General features: G+C 45.0%; 1 protein-coding gene across 2 annotated transcripts in view; it reads right to left on the bottom strand.

Annotated features, from left to right (window-relative positions):
• Positions 1 to 1,676: 1,676 nt before the first annotated feature.
• The window catches only part of LOC141051088 (oocyte zinc finger protein XlCOF7.1-like), a 61,862-nt gene continuing 41,349 nt past the window's right edge, over positions 1,677 to 22,189 (bottom strand). For both annotated transcript variants that reach the window (XM_073547953.1, XM_073547954.1), the window contains one exon: positions 1,677 to 3,066. In XM_073547953.1, coding sequence (XP_073404054.1) covers positions 2,198 to 3,066 — 869 coding nt within the window. In that variant the 3' untranslated portion in view covers positions 1,677 to 2,197. The remainder of the gene's footprint in view (positions 3,067 to 22,189) is intronic.

The raw sequence follows: 22,189 nt of genomic DNA, 5'->3' as shown, positions 1-22,189 counted from the left end.
TGCGCCGCCAAATGCATACCTGCGCACGGCCTGAGTCCCCAGTGCTAAAGATGGGGGACGCAGGATGCATGCAGCGTCATGCGCCCATAGGCGGAGCTACTGGAGGCACGGCAAGGGGCGGGGCTTAGCCACGGCCGTGCGCAGGCCGACCCTGCGGCCTGAAACGCTAATGTGAAACCACCCTAACCCTGACGCCTTGGGGCAGAGTCCTGTCTTAGCACTAACGCTCTCTTGCCGAGTCCTGTGAGGATAAACAGGCTCTGGTACCTTTTCCAGCTGCTCTGTGAGGTAACAGAGTTTGCTCCTGTACATGCCGGTTCATCGGTTAACCCCCGGTGTTTAGTGCTCCGCCATTACTGAGCAGCAGTTTCCATCTCTGCACGGTGGACCCCGGATTGCGATCGAAAATCCTTATATTTTATATTTAGCGCGATCCGCAATTCTAACAATGTCATTTCTGTCCAACCTCCTCTTTTACATTTGTCCAACCCACACTCCATTACACACACAGATACGGGATAGATAAATATGGGATAGATATCCATAGATATTTCGATAGATTTTTCCATAGATATATCTAAAGATATACAGTATAGCCATATATATTTAAAAAAAAAATTGAAAATAAATGACATGTGCTCCCGCACAATTTTCTGCACCAGAGGGGGAAAGCCGACGGCCAGGGGCCAATATTTGTAGCCTGGGAAGGGGGTAATACCAATGGCCCCTTCCCAGGCTATTAATATCAGCCTGCAGCTGTCTGCCTTCGCTAGCTATTAAAATAGGGGTCCCCCTATATTTTATAGCCGGAAAGGCTATGCAGACAGCTGCGGACTGATATTCATAGCCTAGGAAGGGGCCATGGATATTGCCCCCCCTCGGCTACAAATACCAGCGCGCAGCCGTCTCAGAAATGGCACATCTATAAGATGCACCAATTCTGGCACTTAGCCCCTCTCTTCCCACTCCCATGTAATAAGGGGTTGATGTCACCTTGCTATTGGAAGGTGACATTAAGCCCGGTTAATAATGGAGAGGCGTCAATAAGACACCGATCCATTATTAATCTTTTGAAAGGGTTAAAAAAGCACGTACATAATACAGTCTTAAGTTTTAATCAAATAAAACAACAGTTTTCATATTTTTATTGTTCGCCCACATCCAAGCGACGCCCTCGGGCTCCTAGAATAAAAAGGAAAAAAAAAAAACTAACTGTATACTCCCTGTCCGACGCAGTCCAATTAATAACGAGGGTCCCACAACGATTTCCCCTATAGAACAGTGACATCAGGTGATGTCACTGCTCTATAGGGCCTCCCAGTGTTGAACTGACAGGAGATACTCCTCCTGCAGTGCATCACCGAGGTTCAGGCTCTCACTTTACAGCAATGCGTGAAAATTAGGGTTAGGGTTACGGGACCTCTTTCCCGGTGGAGGGATACACAGCAGAGGATTACCTCCACCTGTCATTTCATTGCTGGAGCCCCTGGAGAGCGATCACATCAGCTGATGTGGCTGCTCTCCCCGGGAGATCATCGTGGGACACTCGATATTAATTGGACTACGGCGGAAAGGTAAGTATAGGTTGGTTTATTATTTTATTTTTATTACAGGTGATCGATGGCTTCGGGAAATTAGGTGTGTGCGAAGATGAGTGTCTCTAATAAAGTGCTTAATCAGGTTATAAATTCTTTATTTTCATTGTTTTTTTTATAACAAATGTTTACTGGTAATTGCTTACATTTATTAGTCATCATTTAGTGTTTTAAATTATTTAACATTTCTTTTGTATGACGACATGTGAATTTACATTGACTGCAAATTAAGAAGCCCAGAGGGTCGATATTGACTTTTAGGATTGCTACTTCCTAGAGGTGGCACTAAAATTCTAGTCCTCTTCCTCTCTCAAGAGACAATTGCGTATTTTGAGCAGCTTAAAAGTCTCCTCATCTTGACATGCCAGGCTTGACATGTCACTCTCCGCAAGGAGAAATATTTACATTGACTATAGCTCATACAATTTGTCAAGTAAATTATTTAAAATAAAGTGTCTACCTACCTGTGTGATTAATATTAGTAAAGAAAATAAATATGCAAGAAAACGTACCCCACATTCTGAAAATTACTTCTCCCTTGCCTGACTTCTCCGATGTGTAACTAGATTTGATGTGTTAGTATAAAATGTCCCACATTATCATCAGAAAAATGGCTTCTCCCCTGTGTGAATTCTCAGATGTTTAGTAAGAGTTGTTTTCTGAATAAAACATTTTCCACATTCTGAACATGAAAATGGCTTCTCCCCTGTGTGAATCTTTTCATGTGCGACTAAAACGGATTTCTGCTTAAAACATTTCCCACATTCTAAACATGAAAATGGCTTCTCCTCTTTGTGAATTATCTGATGTTTATTAAGATCAGATTGTCTTAAACAATATTTCCCACATACTGAACATACAAAAGGCTTCTCCCCTGTGTGAATAAACTGATGTTTACTTAAATCAGATTTCGTTACACAGCATTTCCCACATATAGAACATGAAAACGGCTTCTCCCCTGTGTGAGTTCTCCGGTGTGTAACAAGATGTGATTTCTCTCTAAAGCATTTTCCACATTCTGAACATGAATATGGCTTCTCCCCAGTGTGAATTCTCTGGTGTCTAACAAGATGCGATTTCTCTCGAAAAGATTTTCCACACTCTGAACATAAAAATGGCTTCTCCCCAGTGTGAATTCTCTTGTGGCTAACAAGATGTGATTTCTCTGTAAAACATTTTCCACATTCTGAGCATGAAAATGGCTTCTCCCCTGTGTGAATTCTCTGATGTTTAGCAAGATCAGATTTCGTTATAGAACATTTCCCACATTCTGAACATGAAAATGGCTTCTTTCTTGTGTGCGCTCTTTGATGCTCACCATCCCTTTTCTTATATTTATTTTGCTTAAGAAGAACTTGAGGTTTGTCTGGTATAATGGGATGTTCTTCAAAGGTATCAGGTGTCATATTGGGATCGTTTGCATTAAAATCTAAAAATATCAGGAATTTCTCTGAGATCACGCTCCAATTATCTGAAAAAAAGGATATATTTATTAGACATTGAATCATAGAAATTGTCTTACTCCTGAAATGCTTCCTGCCTCATCCCATCTGCCTCACTTCTGTGTATGACCTATATCATGTTTTACTTCATAAACTGTAAAATGCCAGTCATCGACTAGTTCCTATGTCCTAGGGACTCCCTGCATGCCACAGTCTGATTTTCCCAGCATTGGGCTCTCCAAAGTTTACACCACCTTGCTGGTAAGCATAATAATAACAGAATAACCAACCATTACCATTGAAGGGGTTGTTGCCTTTTAAATAAAATATGTCCATCGCTGCATTTTGCTATAGAAACTAACTGTGGTGTCCTGACCTTCCTGGGGTCCACTGGTGAGTCTCTGACACTGCTCCTGATGTTTGGCTGGGGCGCCAAAATCACATTGACAGGATGGCAGTCATTCACTGATTGGTTGCTGTGCTGCTGACATGATGTCAGCCTGGCAGGCAATGATAATCCTTGGGAGCAGTGGGGGAGACATACCACAATATCCAGACTTGCCACACTCCTCAATATTGAAATCGTAACACCCGGAAGGAAAAGTTGTGGCGTTATGGAAATCACAGGATGGAAATACATTTTAGCAATTTGGAAATGATTAAAAATATAAACAACATTTTCAAAAAATTTCCATCTTTTCAGCATCGAGTATGAGTGGCTTGTGTGAAAATGCACTTACATGCTTTGGTTGCTATCCATGAGGTTATTAATGGTCGTATAAGGAATGTTCTACCGCATTGAATGCACTTGGGCAAGAAAATCCTCAAGATCTGCTGCTGGCAGCTATCTCTGCAATTGCCAACCAAGAATGTCTAAGATGTGCTGGATGGGAGAAAAGTCCAAAGATGCTGCAATACATGAGAGCACGTTTAGGCCACGCAGCAGCTCACAGTACCACAAGCAATTTGCAGCCTGGGGTTGTCGTGTGTGTTGCAAAACAGCTCTTGAGATACTTTGTGGAACTGGCCATACAACTGCTTCCACAATCAAATCAATGTAAAATTGAGCTATTAGTGTACCTGGAATGAATATTAGAAGGGTCCGGCTACGATACATTATGCCACCCCACATTACAATCATGGGAGTAGGACCAGTGTGACATTCCCTCGTTGAGGCTTCTTCATTGTATGGTGTTAGGGCTGGTGGGACGCACCCAATTATAAAATAATAGTAGGTGCGTTCACAGCCAAGGGTTCACCGTGCAGAGGTGGTACACTGCTGCTAGACAATGGCGGACGCTCAATATGGCGGAACACACCCGGGTTAAACGTCACCCGTTGTGCACAGGGGGAACTCTGTTGCTTCACAGAGCCGCCGAACCGCAAAACACAAATACCAAGCCTGTTCAGACTCACAGAGCTCGGGGAGATGAACGCTCAGTATATGGTCACAGGACTCGGACCCGAGGACACGGGCCGGTGTCCTTCTAGACCTACTGAGCGTGCGGCGACGCAACCGTGAATGCTGCTAACTGAGGCTGACTGCCACGGAGCGACAGTGACTGCCGCGGTACGATAGTTCCCTGTAGTAGGCGACACCATCGGACGCTAGTGCTGTGGACTGATGTGCACTGTGGCCTATAGCTGAGCCACTGACTGGCGTTGACTCTAATACCGATACCCTAACCACATGCATAATATCCAAGGGAGGGGAATCTTAGTAGGTCATTCACCAGGTACATGCATCCGTCATCATCCACACATATAGCAACTAGAGTCTATACTAGCGCATTGCCGAGTGACCATGCGAGTCTTTTATAGCCGAGACCTTCCGGAACCTTTCAGATCCCCCTGATGGACCAATCAGAACTGGGGAAGGACCTGAGCATGTGACTCCCGATCCCCAATGGGGAATCGTCCTATGAGCATGCTCAGTGGAGCGACGGAGGGACTTAAGATTCTGGAGTCTTTTGCTGCTGGCCAGGCTGCATTGTCAAACCTAAACCAGAGGTGGCAGCAGCAACTGATCCCACACTGCTGGTCTGGGCAGAGCGCCGGGAACGACGAGTCTGCTGAGCAGACTCCACTGCGGCCGAATGAGAATGGGAGACAGCCAAATGCAAGGCTCTGGATTCCTGGTGTGCAGTGGCAGGAACCCGACGCCTAACAGTATGGTCTCCGTAGTCTCCAGACCAATCTCTGTCTATCGTTGCATCCAAGACAAAAATTGGAATCATCACTGAAGAAGGCAGACCTTTATTCCAGCCTCCATTGCCATCTTGTTCTGCACCTTGATAAGCCAGTGGCTTATAAAAATTCAGAACTTTGTAAAAAAATAAAAGAAGTGGATGTATGGTTTACGTTACAGATTAATCAATGCCATCCTGGGGAAACCAAATATGCTTACTTTTTAAATTCCTTTATTTTTTCAGAATGTGTGAGCGATTTTGGGTGGGTTTTTATACTCTTAAAACCTGTTTTAAACTGCTTTTTATGGAGTTGTTTTGCCCCTGAGGAAGTTGTTTTTCTTTGCAGCAATACGACTGGAGTCTCTCCTCATTGATCCCTCTAGCTGGCACTATGGGTCCTATAAAATGTTCCCTCTATTGATTGCCTCTTTATGCGGACCCTATAACAAACTTTATTTGTGCAATCCTTTATTCCACATCCTCCAATGGGTCATATACTTTTTGTTATATATGGCACACACAACTATTAGCGCCTTCTGGTGCTCTTTATATTTATTCTTATTTAATTGTGATATTTATATCTATTTTTCATTCAGGCTTTTTATTACATTACCTATACATGATTAGAGCTGTTGGAGTTGTTAATTTGGCATTTTCTGAATATTTTGTACTTGTTTGGACATTGAATTGGTTTTGGTATGGTACACTGTGATGTTCTTATTATATAGATCTACAGCTCTGGCAAAAAATTAAGAGACCACTGCACAGTTTTATAAAAATCAGCTTCTCTACATGTATGACAGCCTTTCCATTCCAGTGTCAGTTGAATTCCAACCAGAGTACACCTCATTCTACTTAATGTGCTTCTGATTAGGTGATCACCTGAACCAATTCTTATTTAATGAAGAAAAGTATAAAAAAAAACCCTGCTGTGGTGTTCACAATCCTCTTGCAATAGGACAAGATGGATGGCAAAACAAGTGTTAGTAATATCCCAAAAGTAATAGGAATGAAAAAAATAACTTTTATCCATGTCAAAGGAGTGGAAAAGAAAAGTCTTGAGTGAGGAAAAGAACTGCTAATTTTGGCTTTACTAGCAGAGGGATAGTGAGCGTCATGTTGCCTCCATCCTTAAAATTTCTTAAATGGCAGTCCATTACAAAAAGGTCAAGCAGCAGACATTGGGGACAACAAAGCTACAGACCGACAGAGGGTGAAAACAAATCTTCACTGACCAGGATGGCCGTCATCTTATTCGAATGTCACTCAGCAACCGCAGGATGACATCAAGTGACCTACAAAAAGAATGGCAAATGGCAGCTGGGGTGAACTGCACGGCAAGAACAGTTCATAACAGGCTACTAGAGGCAGAGCTCAAGTTATGTAAAGCTAGAAAAAAGCCTTCATCAATGAGAAGCAAAGGAAGCACAGGAGAGCCAGGCTGAAGTTTTCCAAAGACCATAAGGATTGTACCATAGATGACTGGAGTAAGGTAATCTTCTCTGATGAGTCTAACTTTCAGCTTCGCCCAACACCTGGTCATCTAATGGTTAGACGGAGACCTGGAGAGGCGCATAAGTTACAGTGTCTTGCACCCACTGTGAAATTTGGTGGAGGATCGGTGATGATCTGGGGATGCTTCAGCAAGGCTGGAATTGGGCAGGCTAATCTTTGCGAAGGACGTATGAATCAAGCCACATACAAGGTTTTCCTGGAAAAACACGGGTATTACATACCTGTTAATGTGTTTTTTCATGAGACATGACGGCACCACGAGAGAGGGGATCCGCCCAACAAGGACAGGAAACCTTCAAGATAAAAGGGGCAGCTCCTCTCTCCGCATCAGTTGTTTTACAGAGCACGAGAGGAACTCCACAGGTTAGTGTACATATAAATAATACATCCTTTACACTACTAAATTTCCAACACCCAAGGGAGTGTATAATGCTAATAATGCACCCATCTAATGATGTGATCAATAGGGAGGGAATATAAGGGCGCCATCATGTCTCATGAAAAAACACATTACCAGGTATGTAATAGCCGTGTTTTTCCATCATACATGTGAAAAATGAGGATGAATGAACTCATGGAGATCAACATCCAACACTGCGGAGACACCATCACATGTTTTTCAACGTAGTGATTCTAGAGCAATGCCCCCATCCCTTATGGGAAATATGCAAAAACATGTAAAACACAAGCCGTGGAGACACCATCACATGTTTCTCAACGCAAGCAATCCACACTGATGAGGGGCAATACCCCGAAACAGCTGTCTTTGGATGGATACCATGTTTTGGCATAAGTGGTTTCCTTCATTGGAGACTGCCCTTCCCGTGGTTGTTCCTTCCCGGGGAAAGACCTGGCTAGTCATTGCTTGCGTTGAGAAACATGTGATGGTGTCTCCGCGGCTTGTGTTTTGCATGTTTTTCCATCATACATGACGGCACCACGAGAGTTACAGAGATTTGTATTCTCTTAGGGAGGGATCAATGCTTGTAACACTCTTCTCCCGAATGTGAGATCAGAGGTAGCAGATAGGTCTAACCTATAATGTTTAAAAAAGGTGGACGGAGAGGACCTTACAGATTTGGTCGATGGAGGCGTCTGCTCTCTCCACCCAGGATGCCGCCATGGCCTTAGTGGAGTGGGCTTTTAGGCCCTCTGGAACAGCCCTAACTGCACTACTATACGCTAGCATAATGGCCTCTCACCCATCTAGCTATAGTTTGTTTAGAGGCTTTTCTTGCCCCCTGGTAAGAGACAAATAAGGCCCTCTGTTTTCTCCAAGGTCTTGTTACCTCTAAATACTGCAGGAGACAACTTCTCACTTCTAGGCAATGAAGCCTCTCCTCCTTCCGGTTACTAGGGTTAGGACAAAAGGATGGTAAGACTATCTCCTGAGCCCTATGATATTTTGATACCACTTTGGGAAGGTATGCTGGATCTAATTTTAACACAACTATCGTCCATGACCTGAGTGTAGGGAGGGTCTGCTAAGTCCCCAACCCTACGGGCCGATGTGAGTGCCACTAACAAGACTTTTTAGTGTTAGAACCTTATCTGATGTTGTGTTTATTGGTTCAAATGGACTCTCTGTCAGAGATGATAGGACTAAATTTAGATCCCAAGGAGGAGGAGTAGGGGACGGGACAGAGTCAGCTCTAGTACAGGCCCGGATAAACCTGGCCACCCACCTACTGTTTGACAGGTCGCAGTTGAATAAAGCTGCCAGGGCTGAGACGTGTACTTTGAGAGTACTGACAGCTAACCCCAAGTCTAAACCGTTCTACAGAAATTCCAGTACTGCCACTATCGGGACTTCCCCTTTCCGTATTGGGCCTGAGGTAGAGAAGAATTTTTTCCATATCCTTCCATACATTTTTGTAGTCACTGGTTTTCTGCTACTGACTAAGGTGGATATTGACCCTGCCGAGAATCCCTTTTTCCCCTAGTAGTGACCTTTCAAATTCCAGGCTGTCAAATGCCGTCCGGACTTCTGAGGGTGATTGAAGGGACCCTGTGTTAGAAGGTCGTGGTCCTCTGGGAGCACCCATGGGTCCGTCACTGACATCACTCTCAGCCACTAGAACCATGGGCTTTTCGGCCAAAAGGGAGCTATCATAATTACTCTGGCTCGGTCCTCCCTGATCGTCCTCAGAACCGCTGGTATGAGGCATATTGGAGGGAAGACGTACAGGAGACCTGATGTCCACTCTATCCTGAAGGCGTCTACTGCCAACAGCCTGTCTGCTGGACTTAGGGAGCAGAATTTCTAAACCTTCCTGTTGACTTTTGATGCACAGAGATCTATACTGGGTTTTCCCCACATGTGCACTATCCGTTAAAAAATGGATTCTTTTATGCTCCATTCTCCTTGCCTCAAGTGGTTCCTGTTCAGAAAGTCAGCCTTCAGGTTGTCTACACCTCGGATATGCATGGTCGATAATGAGAGGAACTGGTGTTCCGTCAGAGTCATGATCCTTTTTGCTATCTGCATCAAGGACTGAAAACGAGTGCCCCCCTGGTGGTTTACATATGCGACCGCTGTCCGGTTGTCTGATAGGACTCTCACATGGTGTCCTCTTAGGTGTGTCAATAACCCTTTCAGTGCCCTTTCGATCGCTAGCAGTTCCCAGTCGTTTGATGATAGATTTCTTTCCTCCTGGGCCCAGGGATCCTGAAGCCATAGTGTGTCTAGGTGGGCTCCCCACCCCCAAGGACTGGCGTCCGTTGTGACCACCTTGGAGGCTGTGAATGTCCAGGGTACTCCCCTTGGAGATGACTATCTGTATCCACCACCTGAGTGACTGGAGCACAGGGTCCGGAAGGTTGAGCTTCTGCTCTAACTATCCCTGAAGCCTCAGGTCGTTTTGTAGCACACACCATTGAAGTTCCCTTGTCTGGAACTGGGCCCATTTCACCGCTGGTATGCAGGAGGTTAGGGACCCCAACACTGACATGGCCCTTCTCAGAGTCATTTCTGTTTTTTTTTTAATTGTTGTTTTCGATTAGTTTTTTGACCTTTTCTTCTTTCTCCTCTGGGAGGCGACACTACTGCATTACTGAGTCCATTGTTAACCCCAAGAAATTCTGGATCCTTGCTGGTTCCAGTTTGGATTTTTTGAGGTTCAGCTGCCATCCCAGCGTCTGTAGTGTCTCCATCACTATTTTGACTTGTTCTTGACAGTGAGAGAGAGTTCTTCCCACTATCAAGAAGGCATCTAGATATGGTATCACCAGAGTGTCTTTTTCATAGAATCATAGAATCGTAGAGTTGGAAGGGACCTCCTGGGCCATCTGGTCCAACCCCCTGCTCAAAGCAGGATTCGCTAAATCATCCCAGTCAGATGTCTGTCCAGCCTCTGTTTGAAGACTTCCATTGAAGGAGAACTCACCACTTCTCGTGGCAGCCTGTTCCACTCATTGATCACTCTGTCAAAAAGTTTTTTCTAATATCTAATCTGTGTCTCCTCCCATTCAGTTTCATCCCATTGCTTCTAGTCTTTCCTTGTGCAAATGAGAATAAAGTTGATCCTTCTACAATGTGACAGCCCTTTAGATATTTGTAGACAGCTATTAAGTCTCCTCTCAGTCTTCTCTTTTGCAAACTAAACATTCCCAAATCCTGCAACCTTTCCTCATAAGACAGGGTTTGCAGACCGGTCACCATTCTGGTCGCTCTTTTCTGAACTTGCTCCAGTTTGTTGATGTCTTTTTTAAAATGTGGTGCCCAAAACTGGACACAATATTCCAGATGAGGTCTGACCAAAGAGGAGTAGAGGGAAATAATGACTTCACGTGATCTAGACTGTATGCTTCTGTTAATACATCCTAGAATTGCATTTGCCTTTTTTGCTGCTGCATCACACTGTTGACTCATATTCAGTCTGTGATCTATTAGTATACCCAAGTCTTTTTCACATGTGCTGCCACTTAGCCCTATTCCTCCCATTCTATATTTGCTTTTTTCATTTTTATTGCCCAGATGTAGTACTTTGCATTTCTCCCTGTTAAAAACCATTCTGTTAGTTGCTGCCCACTTCTCCAGTTTATTTAAATCTTTTTGAATCCTCTCTCTCTCTTCTCTAGTATTAGCTATCCCTCCTAGCTTTGTGTCATCAGCAAATTTAATCAGTTTACCCTCAATTCCTTCATCTAAATCGTTGATAAAGATGTTGAACAATACAGGGCCCAGGACAGAGCCCTGTGGTAGCCCACTTGAGACATTCTTCCAACTGGATGTGCAGCCATTTACGACCACTCTTTGGGTCCGATCACTAAGCCAGTTATGAATCCACCTAACAGTTGCCTTGTCCATTCCATACTTAGTCATTTTTTCAATAAGGATTGTATGAGAGACTTTGCCAAATGCTTTGCTGAAGTCAAGATATACTATATCTACAGCATTTCCTTGATCCACCCAATCAGTGATACCGTCATAGAAGGAAATTAAGTTAGTCTGACATGACTTATTAGTTACAAACCCATGCTGACTCTGTTTAATCACTTCATTCTTATCCAGGTATTGACATACATGTTGTTTAATAATTTGTTCAAAGAGCTTTCCTGGTATAGAAGTCAGACTCACCGGCCTATAGTTGCCTGGGTTCACCTTCTTCCCCTTTTTGAAGATAGGAACAACATTTGCTCTTCTCCAGTCTTCTGGCACTTCTCCTGTTCTCCAAGAATTTTCAAAGATTATAGAGAGGGGTTCAAAAATTTCTTCTGCTATCTCCTTCAGTACTCTGGGGTGTAATTCATCTGGACCTGGAGACTTGAATTCATTTAGGTTAGCTAAGTGTTTCCTCACTGTCTTTCTGTTTATAGATATCCTGGATTCTTCTATTCCCTTAATAGGACAGTGAATAACAGTTGATGTTACATTTCCTTTCTGAGAGAAAACAGATGCAAAATAGGAATTTAAAAGTTCGGCCTTCTCAACATCCTGTCTTACCATTTCATCATTTTCATCCTGTAAAAATCCTATAGCATCTTTGACTTTTCTTTTACTTTTGACATATCCCCAAAATCCTTTATTATTTCTTTTGACATCTCCTGCAAGCCTCAATTCATTTTCGGCTTTAGCTAATCTGATTTGTGCCCTGCAGGTTCTGCAGACAGCATTATATTCTTCTTTAGATATGCCTCCCTCTTTCCATTTTATAAACATTTTTTTCTTCCTTTTTAGCATGTGCTTAAGTTCTGTGTTCATCCATCCTGGTTTCCTTAAATGCTTCCTGTTTTTCCCTCTTTTCGGAATTGTTAACAACTGTGCTTTGAGAATTTCATTTTTCAAGATTTCCCATCCTTCCTGAGATGTGCTGTGACCTCTGCAATTAATTTTGTGAACACTCGGGGGGCTATTGCTACTCAAAAGGTCAGAGCCCTGCACTGAAAGTGACGCCATTGAGACCTCATCTGGACTGCCACCCTGAGGTATTTGTGATCCTGTTGTCTGATCGGGACGTGGTAATAAGCGTCCTTGTGGTCCAGGACTGCCATATAGCACTGAGATTAAGGAAAGAGAGCGCACATAGGGCGATAAAAGTGATTTTTGGGTGACAATACACGGTTAGTGCACTCACCTTTACTTTACAGGTTGTGAACAGTCACAACCCCTTGAAGAATGTGAAAGGAACCAGTGGTCGCTGCAGACTCCCGTAGATGCCAATGTCACAAAGGAGGAAGAAAATGACCAGGTTTTTCAATGTGTCCGCGCTGACCACACAAGGACAGAAATATTCTTCATATCTTTATTGTGCCGACGCGTTTCGTGGCAGAGCAGATTCTTTGGCCCTGAGGAAGTGGCAGATCTGCCACGAAACACGTCGGCACAATAAAGATATGAAGAATATTTCTGTCCTTGTGTGGTCAGCGCGGACACATTGAAAAACCCGGTCTTTTTCTTCCTCCTTTGTGACATATAGCACTGAGGAAAGAGGAGCTTCACTGCCGATCTTATTTGTTGAGGCCTTTTAGATTTATGGATTGTCCTCCAGGAATTGTCTGGGTTTTTTTTATAACAAATAGAGGGGAGTAAAAACCTTCCTTTCTTTCCTCTACTGGAACTTCTTCCAGGACATGTTTGTCCAGGAGCGAGATTATTTCCCCTTCCAGACTGTCTTGCTTTTCTCGAGAGGACTGTACTGGAGTCTGCATGTACCTTCGTGGCAGCCAGTGGTGGAACCTTAACTGCAGACCTGACCCCACAATTTGTGGGATCCAGGTGATGGATGAGATCCTCTTCAAGGCTGGGAGGAAGTGAGAGAGCCTTGCCCCCACCTGAGAAGGACCGTCACTGGGAGGGTTTTTTGGTGTCTTTGGAGGGCTTACCGAAGTAGAAGCCTCTCCCACCTCTGGATCGCTTGTCAGAGTTGTTTCTGTCTCGATCCCTGTACTGCTGTCTTCTGAATTTTCGTCCCTTCTGAAAGGAGCGCCGAAAGGCCTGAAATGGCTGTTTTGGGAAATTCTTCTTTTTGTTGACGGCTTTCTCCAACATGTCATCCAAAGCCGGTCCAAACAGGAAATTTCCCTCACACGGCAGAGAGCAGAGTTTAATCTTTGCTTGTGTGTCCCCTGGCCAGCATTTGAGCCATACTGCACGGCGTCCCACATTAGTTAAAGCTGCTGATTTTGCTGCTAGCTTGGCTGAATCCGCTGAAGGCTCAACGAGAAAGACTGCCGCTGCTCTGATGGCCGGTATTGCTTCTAAGGTAGACTCTCTGGGGACTCCATGCTCTAAGCTGGTCCTCCAGGTTATCAACCCATATTTTTAGGGATCTAGCCACACAAGTTGCCGCGATGGTGGGTCTTAGTGCCCCAGCCGAGGCCTCCCAGGCTGTTTTAAGACAATTATCTGTCTTTCTGTCCAGAGGTTCTTTTAGTGAACCTAAATCCTCAAAGGGTAGGGAGGATTTTCTGTCGACTTTTGAGATCGCTATGTCAATCTTTGGAGCTCTATCCCAGGATAAGGACGCCTCTTCATCTAAGGGGTACCTCCTTTTCAGGGAATTGATTATCTGGGACTTTTTCTCTGGTTTTTCCCATTCCCTTTTTATGAGCCCTTCCAACTGTTCGTTAATAGGGAAGGCTCTACGTTTCTTCTTTTGCCACCCGCTAAACATGAGTTCCTGAGCCGTCTTTTTTGCTCGCTCATCTATCAGCCCCATAGTAGATCGGACTGCCTTTATAAGCTTATCTGTAGCTTCTGCTGGGAATGAGTCTTCCTCATAAGAACTGCTATCTGAATAGCGGGATTTATCTGAGTCCTCCTCTGATCCTGTGGAGTCCTCCTGAGAGACCACTGAGGGGCTGGACCTCTCTCTTGCTTTGCTATCCGTATCCGCTGATTGTAAAGCCCTTACTGATTTACAGACCTCCGACTGAATCAGGGATCTCAGGTTATCAGCGAAAGAGGGTGTTTCTTCCGCTACTGTTTTACTAATACAGTCCTGGCACAATCTTTTATTCCATGATGCTCCTAAGGGACTATTGCATAAGGGACATTCCTTATTCTTAGATTTTGATCTACTTTTCTTGGGGACCTCCTATATTCCACCCCACCAATGTATGTAAAAAAGAGGGGCGATAGGAGACGAGAGAAAGAGAACAGACATTAGCGTGCTGGACTTTCTCGAAGCTCACTCACCACTCGGACGCTTCACAGAACGGGTACTGGATCTGGAGGCTGACTGGTCTTCTCATTGCCTCCCAAGGAGACTAAGGACCCCTCCTTTTTGGAACGGTGACGATCCGCCCGTGCGCTGCCCAAGCGGCACCCACTGCTACTGCGACGCGTCTGGCTCTTCTCTTCTGAGCAAGACCGCCTTTCCTGCACCTCCTTGTGCGGCTGCAAGTGCTCTGGCGAAGGGCTCTCCATCTTACAAGCTGCTTTAGCTGCTGCTTCCTGAAGAGAGCAGTCATATTCAACGTGGTAATGGTTTGGTGACGCCCACCAGGCACTTCTGCTGTGTTTAAATATCAGCATTCCCCTTTTTTTTTTTTAAATTAAATGAACACCTGGTTGATCCTACACCTGTGGCCGCTGTAGCACGCGTGCGCTCTGTGCCTCGTCCTGTGCGCGCTCCCCAGCAACCATATCCGGTGCGCGCTGTCTCATTCAGTGCCCTTGTACCCTTTCCAAACTATCCGGGTGTATGTGCAGCTCGCGCACCCCCGGCAACCACATCCGGTGCGCGCTCTGTACTGCCTCTCACTGCGCGCCCGTGTTTGACATCCGGAGCGCGCCAGCCCCTGTAAGAATGAAGCGGACAATGAGGTGCCGGCCACAGGTGAGCCGCCAGGTCACAGATGGCCGTCTCCACCTACCCAGCTCTGGCGCTGCCTTAGTGCTGGTGTACATACCCGATGCGCGCCTGGGTTACTTCCTCTACGCTCCCGAGGTATATCCAGTGTGTACTTGCGGCATGTTACTGGCGTTTTCATGCCATGCCCCGCGCCCTGGTGCTGCAGAGAAGCTGCCCAGGATCCGAGAGCCATCCACGCTGTGTTCTACCTTGGTCCGGAGGAAGTATCAGCACTGCCACCGCTGCAGGTATTTCTCCCCCGAAGCAGTCCTCCTGACTCTTACCTGCTCAACAGGGAGGGTACACCTACGTGGCCTTCGAGGAGCTTACTTCTGCCCGGGCACCGATGTTCCACACGGGCTGCATGGCCACCATACATCAACAGGGAGGGAGCACAAAGTGGTCTCCGTGGACTTCTATAGGTTATGTTGGCATCTGGGAGGGTACACCCAATGTGGCCTCCGAGGCCCTAACTTCACCTGGGCATTCGTCTCACGGGCTGTGGCCATGCACTCGCTCAGGGGGGCATAGGAATACATAGCCCCCCGAGACGACTGCCGGTACCTGGTGACGGATGTAGCAGACCGGTGCCTGCCAGTAACCATCCGACCCAGGCATCTTCTTTCTTCAAGAATCTTCAAGAAATTTCATCTTGAGGGTTCCCCATCGAGGACAGGAAACCAATTGATGTGGAGAGAGGAGCCGCCCCTTTTATCTTGAAGGTTTCCTGTCCTTGTTGGGCGGATCCCCTCTCTCATGGTGCCGTCATGTATGATGGAAAAACAGTTGATTCATTCTGCTCAGGCAATGTTACCCAACACTCAGGACTGGTTTTTCCAGCAGGACAATGCATCACGCCACACAGCTAGGTCAATCAATGTGTGGATGAAGGACCACCACATCAAGTCCCTGTCATAGACAGCCCAATCTCTAGACCTGAACCCCAATGAAAATCTCTGGAATGTAATCAAGAGGAAGATGGATAGTCACAAGTCATCAAACAAATAAGAACGGCTTAAATTTTTTAACCAGGAGTGGCATAAAGTCACCCAAAAGCAGTGTGAAAGAGTGGTGGAAAGGATGCCAAGACACATGAAAGCTTGATTAAAAATCATGGTTATTCCACAAAATATTGATTTCTGAACTCTTCCTGAGTTAAAACATTAGTATTGTTGTTTCTAAATGATTATGAACTTGTTTTCTTAGCATTATGTGAGGTCTGCAAGCACTGCATTTTTTTGTTATTTTGACCATTTCTCATTTTCTGAAAATACAAAATGTAGTGCTTGGAAATTCGAAGACATGTTGTCAGTAGTTTATAGAATAAAAGAGCAATTTACATTTTATTCAAAAATATACTTATAAAAGAGAAAATTCAGACAAACTGAAAATTTTGCAGTAGTTTCTTAATTTTTGCCAGAGCTGTACATATGACTGTACTTATTTTGTTTTTTTCACCTAGGGATCCATTAGTGCCTATACTGCTATATTGGTATGTATTTGTTCGTATTTATTAAATATTGAGAGATCCAATAGTACCTATTATTATATATATGCATTATTGTAATAAATCATATTAAAGCATACTTATCCATATATGTCTATTCGGAGGATTTGGTTTTACTAGTTTTTAATCTTGGAGCTTTATGGCGTTTAATAAAATGTACTGTATATACTCATGTATAAGCCGACCCTCCTAATTTTGCAACAAAAAACTGGGAAAACGTATTTGTTATGATTGAGTCACCGTAGGAGGCAAAAACAGAAATGCTAGCTAAGTCCAGAAAACCAGAGAAGTTGGCAACTATCAGATTGCAGACCCCTGAACCTATCAACACAACTAGAAGTAGCCGTGGGGGTTTCCTACGATGACCTAGACCCCTCGATCACAGCCGGAGAGATACATAGGCCTAAAGAAGGAAAGGGGAAATCTAACTGCCTCAGAGCAGACCCCAAAGCAATAGGCAGCCCCCCACATATAATGACGGTGAAGCAAGATGAAAACACTTACACAGACAGAAAGACAGACTGAGCAAAGACGGGGCCCAAAAACTACCTAGATAGGAACGGATAGGAAGGCTGCTGTCTGCAATCTGCCAAAACCCTATCAGAGACAAAAGCCAACAAGCTGATATAAAAATGGCCCTGAAGCAACTAAGCTTCAAAAACTAAATCAGCACTCAGGTACTTTCAGAAGACAGAGCTAACAGAAAACTGCACACTCCAGCAGGGAGTGGCAGAATCCAAAAAGCAAGAAAAAACAAAAACAAATCTTAAATGCAAAAAGGCAAAACAGCAAACTTAGCTTTAGGAGAGCAGGAATCAGACTGGTGTCCAAGATTCCACAGAGAAATCACCCGCAGGGCAGAAAGGGCGTAGGCTGCCTTATATCCAGTCAGTGACTCCACTCAGCCAATCGTCTTCATTAGTCCCAGGTGCCTGATAATCAGGCTCACTACCTTCCTTCACTAGAATAGGGAGTTCACCAGGCCTCAGTGACGGAGGGGAAAATGAACTCACAACACTTATTGGCTCGCGTATAAGCCTAAGGTGGAAAATGCAGCAGCTAATGGTAAATTTCAAAAATAAAAATAGATACCAATAAAAGAAAAATAAATTGAGACATCAGTAGGTTAAATGTTTTTGAATATCCATATTGAATCAGGAGCCCCATATAATGCTTCATACAGTTCATGATGGGCCCCATAAAATGCTCCATACAAAATAAACCCCATAATGCTGCACAAAGGTTAATGGTCCCATAAGATGCTCAAAAGATAATGCCCCCCAAAAATGCTCCAGATTATGCCCCATAAGATGCTCCATAGATTACACCAAATAAAATGCTTCATAGACTATACCTTCATAAGATGCTCCATAGATTATGCCCCCATAAGATGTTCCATAGATTATGCCCCATAAGATGTTCCATAAATTATGCCCCATAAGATGCTGCAAAAAAAAAAAAAAATGACATACTCACCTCTCCTCCCTGGGGGCCAGGTGTCGAGTCCTGAGCAGGCTGCGACACCGATGCGCTATGGGGGACAGGTGCCGGTGTAGCTGCTGGCTCAGGACCCAGCACCTGAGATACTAACCTGTCCCCGGTCCATCGCTGCCCGCCGCTGTCTGCCGTGTCCTGTCAGTGACTGTTCAGACAGCAGAGGGCGTGGCGCGCACGGACTACGTCATCGCGCCCTCTGCTGCCTAAACGTCATTGACAGAGGACGCAGCAGACAGCAAGCAGCGATGGACCGGGGACAGGTGAATATTGGATATACTTACCCCCTCCTGGCGAGGTCTTTGCAGCCCCCTCGCTTCTCCCAGTCTCCCTCTTCCTTCCATTCCTCCAGCGGTTGCGTGGTACCACTCATTAAACTCATGAATATGTGCATATTCATGAGTTTAATGAGTGGAGTGGTACCACGTGACCGCTGAAGGAAGGGAGACTGTGGGAGAAGCGAGGGGGCTGCAGAGATGCCTCAGGTTAGGGTCAGTATGATCTGACACTCCCGCTCCCCTGCCAACCCCCCGGTATATGACTTGTGTATAAGCCAAGAGGGAGACTTTCAGCCCCAAAAAATGGGCTGAAAATCTCGGCTTATACACGGGTATATGCAGTAATTGTTTTTGTACTCTTAGGTGTGCTCCTTTTTCTGTATTGCTTTTTTCTCTTGATAGTATTGAAAGGGTTAACGAGCCCTCAGGAGGAGGAGAATGGAAAAAATCCTAAGACAGGAGAAAAAATGAGTACTAGATCTTGAGGCTCAAAAAGAAAGATCTTGTGTAAATGTGTCAATATCATATTGTTAGCACCACACCAGAGTCCTGCTCTGACAGGCAGGGTTCCCGGCGTGTCTCTTCACTCACCTGTGCTGCGGTCAGTTCTTCCCTTCCCCATGCTCTGCATGCTTCCAGCCAGTCCTCTGTATAAGCCGACCCTCCTAATTTTGCCACCAAAAAACTGGGAAAACTTATTGACTCGCGTATAAGCCTAGGGTGGAAAATGCAGCAGCTACTGGTAAATTTCAAAAATATAAATAGATATAAAAAAAAGTAAAATTAATTGAGGCAGCAGTAGGTTAAATGTTTTTGAATATCCATATTGAAATCAGGAGCCCCATATAATGCTCCATACAGTTCATGATGGGCCCCATAAGATACTCCATACAAAATACACCCCATAAAATGCTGTACAAAGGTTAATAATGCCCCCATAAGATGCTCCATAGAATAATATGCCCCATATAATGCTCCATAAAGGTTATGGTCCCATAAGATGCTCCATAGATTATGCCCCCACAAGATGCTCCGTAGATTATGCCCCCATAAGATGTTCCATAGATTATTCCCCCATAAGATGCTCCATAGATTATGCCCCTATAAAATTCTCCATAGATTATGCCCCAATAAGATGCTCCATAGATTATGCTCCAATAAGATGCTCTATAGATTATGCCCCAATAAGATTCTGCATAAATTATGCCCCCATAAAATGCTCCATAGATTATACCCCATATGATGCTCCGTAGATTATGCCCTCATATGCTGCCCCATAGAATATGCCCCCATATGCTGCCCCAATAGAATATGCCCCCATATGCTGATCCATAGAATATGCCCCCATATGCTGCTCCATAGAATATGCCCCCATATGCTGCCCCATAGAATATGCCCCCATATGCTGCCCCATAGAATATGCCCCCATATGCTGCCCCATAGAATATGCCCCCATATGCTGCCCCATAGAATATGCCCCCATATGCTGCCCCCATAAGATGCTCCATATATTATGCCCCCATATGCTGATCCATAGAATATGCCCCCATATGCTGCTCCATAGAATATGCCCCATATGCTGCCCCATAGAATATGCCCCCATATGCTGCCCCATAGAATATGCCCCCATATGCTACTCCATAGAATATGCCCCCATATGCTGCCCCATAAAATATGCCCCCATATGCTGCTCCATAGAATGTGCCCCCATATGCTGCCCCATAAGATGCTCCATATATTATGCCCCCATATGCTGCTGCAAAAAAAAAAATGCCATACTCACCTCTCCTGCTCAGGACCCGACACCCGAGATACTCACCTGTCCGGGGTCCATCGCTGCTCACCGCTGTCTGCCAGTTCCTGTGTCAGTGACTGTTCAGCCAGCAGAGGGCGCAGCACGCACTAACCACGTCACCACGCCCTCTGCTGTCTAAAGGTCACTGACACAGGATGCAGCAGACAGCGGTGAGCAGTGATGGACCCCAGACAGGTGAATATCGCTATACTTACCCCCTCCTGGCACGGTCTCTGCAGCCCCGCTTCTCCCACGGTCTCCCTTCCTGTCTTCAGCGGTCACGTGGTACCGTTCATTACACTCATGAATATGCACATATTCATGAGTTTAATGAGAGATACCACGTGACTGCTGAAGGCAGGAAGGGAGACCTTGGGAGAAGCGGGGGGGGTTGCAGAGACTGTGCCGGGGGAGGGGTAGGTATGATCTTTGACACCCCCGCTCCCACTCCCCTGCCGACCCCCAGGTATATGACTCGTGTATGAGCCGTGAGGGGGACTTTCAGTCCAAAAAATGGGCTGAAAATCTCGGCTTATACACGAGTATATACGGTATTATTAATAATCCACTTCCACTGATGGCCAGGTGCCCCGCCAGTCTCCATGCCTCCTCTTTTGGATGAACTTGTGACTAACTTAGCCAAAAACTATCCGAAGCTGAGACTAATCCATTCCTGCTATGGATGGAGTTAGGCTGGAGCAATCACATGACCAAACGGTCAGAGCAGATTGTACAATTTTGGCCTGTGAAATGCTGTAGCTAAAATGATTTAATTCACAGAAAAATATAGTAAATAGTGTGTTCTTTTGCTTAACCCCTTCCCAACATGCGCCATACTAGTACTGCTCTGCAGGCGCTGCATTCCCGCAAACAGCGGTACTAGTACGGCGCACTGATTACGAGTGCCGCGGCGATTGGGTGCGGGTGCAGCTGTATGATGCCGCTGTTAGTAGAGATAGAGGCATAGAGAAGCATCGCACAGGGAGGGGGCTCCCTGCGCGCTTACCTCAGAACAACGCAATGCGATCACGTTGTCCTGAGAGTCTCCATGGAGACTCCCGGCACCAAGATGGTCAGCGGTCAGCGTAGAGCGCCAGATAAATGTGATCCCAAAAATTATGTAAAATGTTACCTATAAAAGCTTCCACTCAATCCACACAAAAAGCAAGTCCCCAATCAGACCTGTCATCTGTTAATGGAAATATAGGGGGCTTCCACCTTACTGGTAAGCACAAAGGCTCTGGAAAAGCTAAATGGCTTCACGCTCCCCAAAAGAAATTCAGCAAATTCTGCTCTTCCAAATCCAAATGACCCCCCTCCCTTCTGAGCCCCAGTGTGCCTAAACAACATTTAGCGCCCACATGTTTGGCATTTCTGTAGTGATAAGAGCCTGCCTAATTTACAGGTGCTTGTCTTCAGAAGCATGAACTGGGCATAATGTACTGGTTACTACAACGGCAATTTTCTATTTTCAATCAGCAACATCCAATGTCGTTTGTTTCTGGAAAACACCCATGGAGTCAAAATTGTCACTAAATCTGTGGATAAATTCCCAAAGGGTTATACAGTTGTGGCCAAAAGTATTGACACCCCTGCAATTCTGTCAGATAATACTCAGTTTCTTCCTGAAAATGATTGCAAACACAAATTCTTTGATATTATTATCTTCATTTAATTTGTCTTAAATGAAAAAACACAAAAAGAATTGTCCTAAAGCCAAATTGGATATAATTCCACAAAAAAACATAAAAAAGAGGGTGGACAAAAGTATTGGCACTGTTCTAAAAATCATGTGATGCTTCTCTAATTTGTGTAATTAACAGCACCTGTAACTTACCTGTGGCACCTAACAGGCGTTGGCAATACCTAAACCACACTTGCAGCCAGTTGACATGGATTAAAGTTGACTCAACCTCTGTCCTGTGTCCTTGTGTGTACCACATTGAGCATGAAGAAAAGAATGAAGACCAAAGAACTGTCTGAGGACTTGAGAAACCAAATTGTGAGGAAGCATGAGCAATCTCAAGGCTACAAGTCCATCTCCAAAGACCTGAATGTTCCTGTGTCTACCTTGTCC

Source organism: Dendrobates tinctorius, unplaced genomic scaffold (assembly GCF_039654945.1).
Source record: "Dendrobates tinctorius isolate UK_male_01 unplaced genomic scaffold, ASM3965494v1 ptg000155l, whole genome shotgun sequence".
Taxonomy (NCBI): domain Eukaryota; kingdom Metazoa; phylum Chordata; class Amphibia; order Anura; family Dendrobatidae; genus Dendrobates; species Dendrobates tinctorius.
Note: the sequence above shows the minus strand (reverse complement) of the source record. Positions and strands in the feature narration are given on the sequence as shown.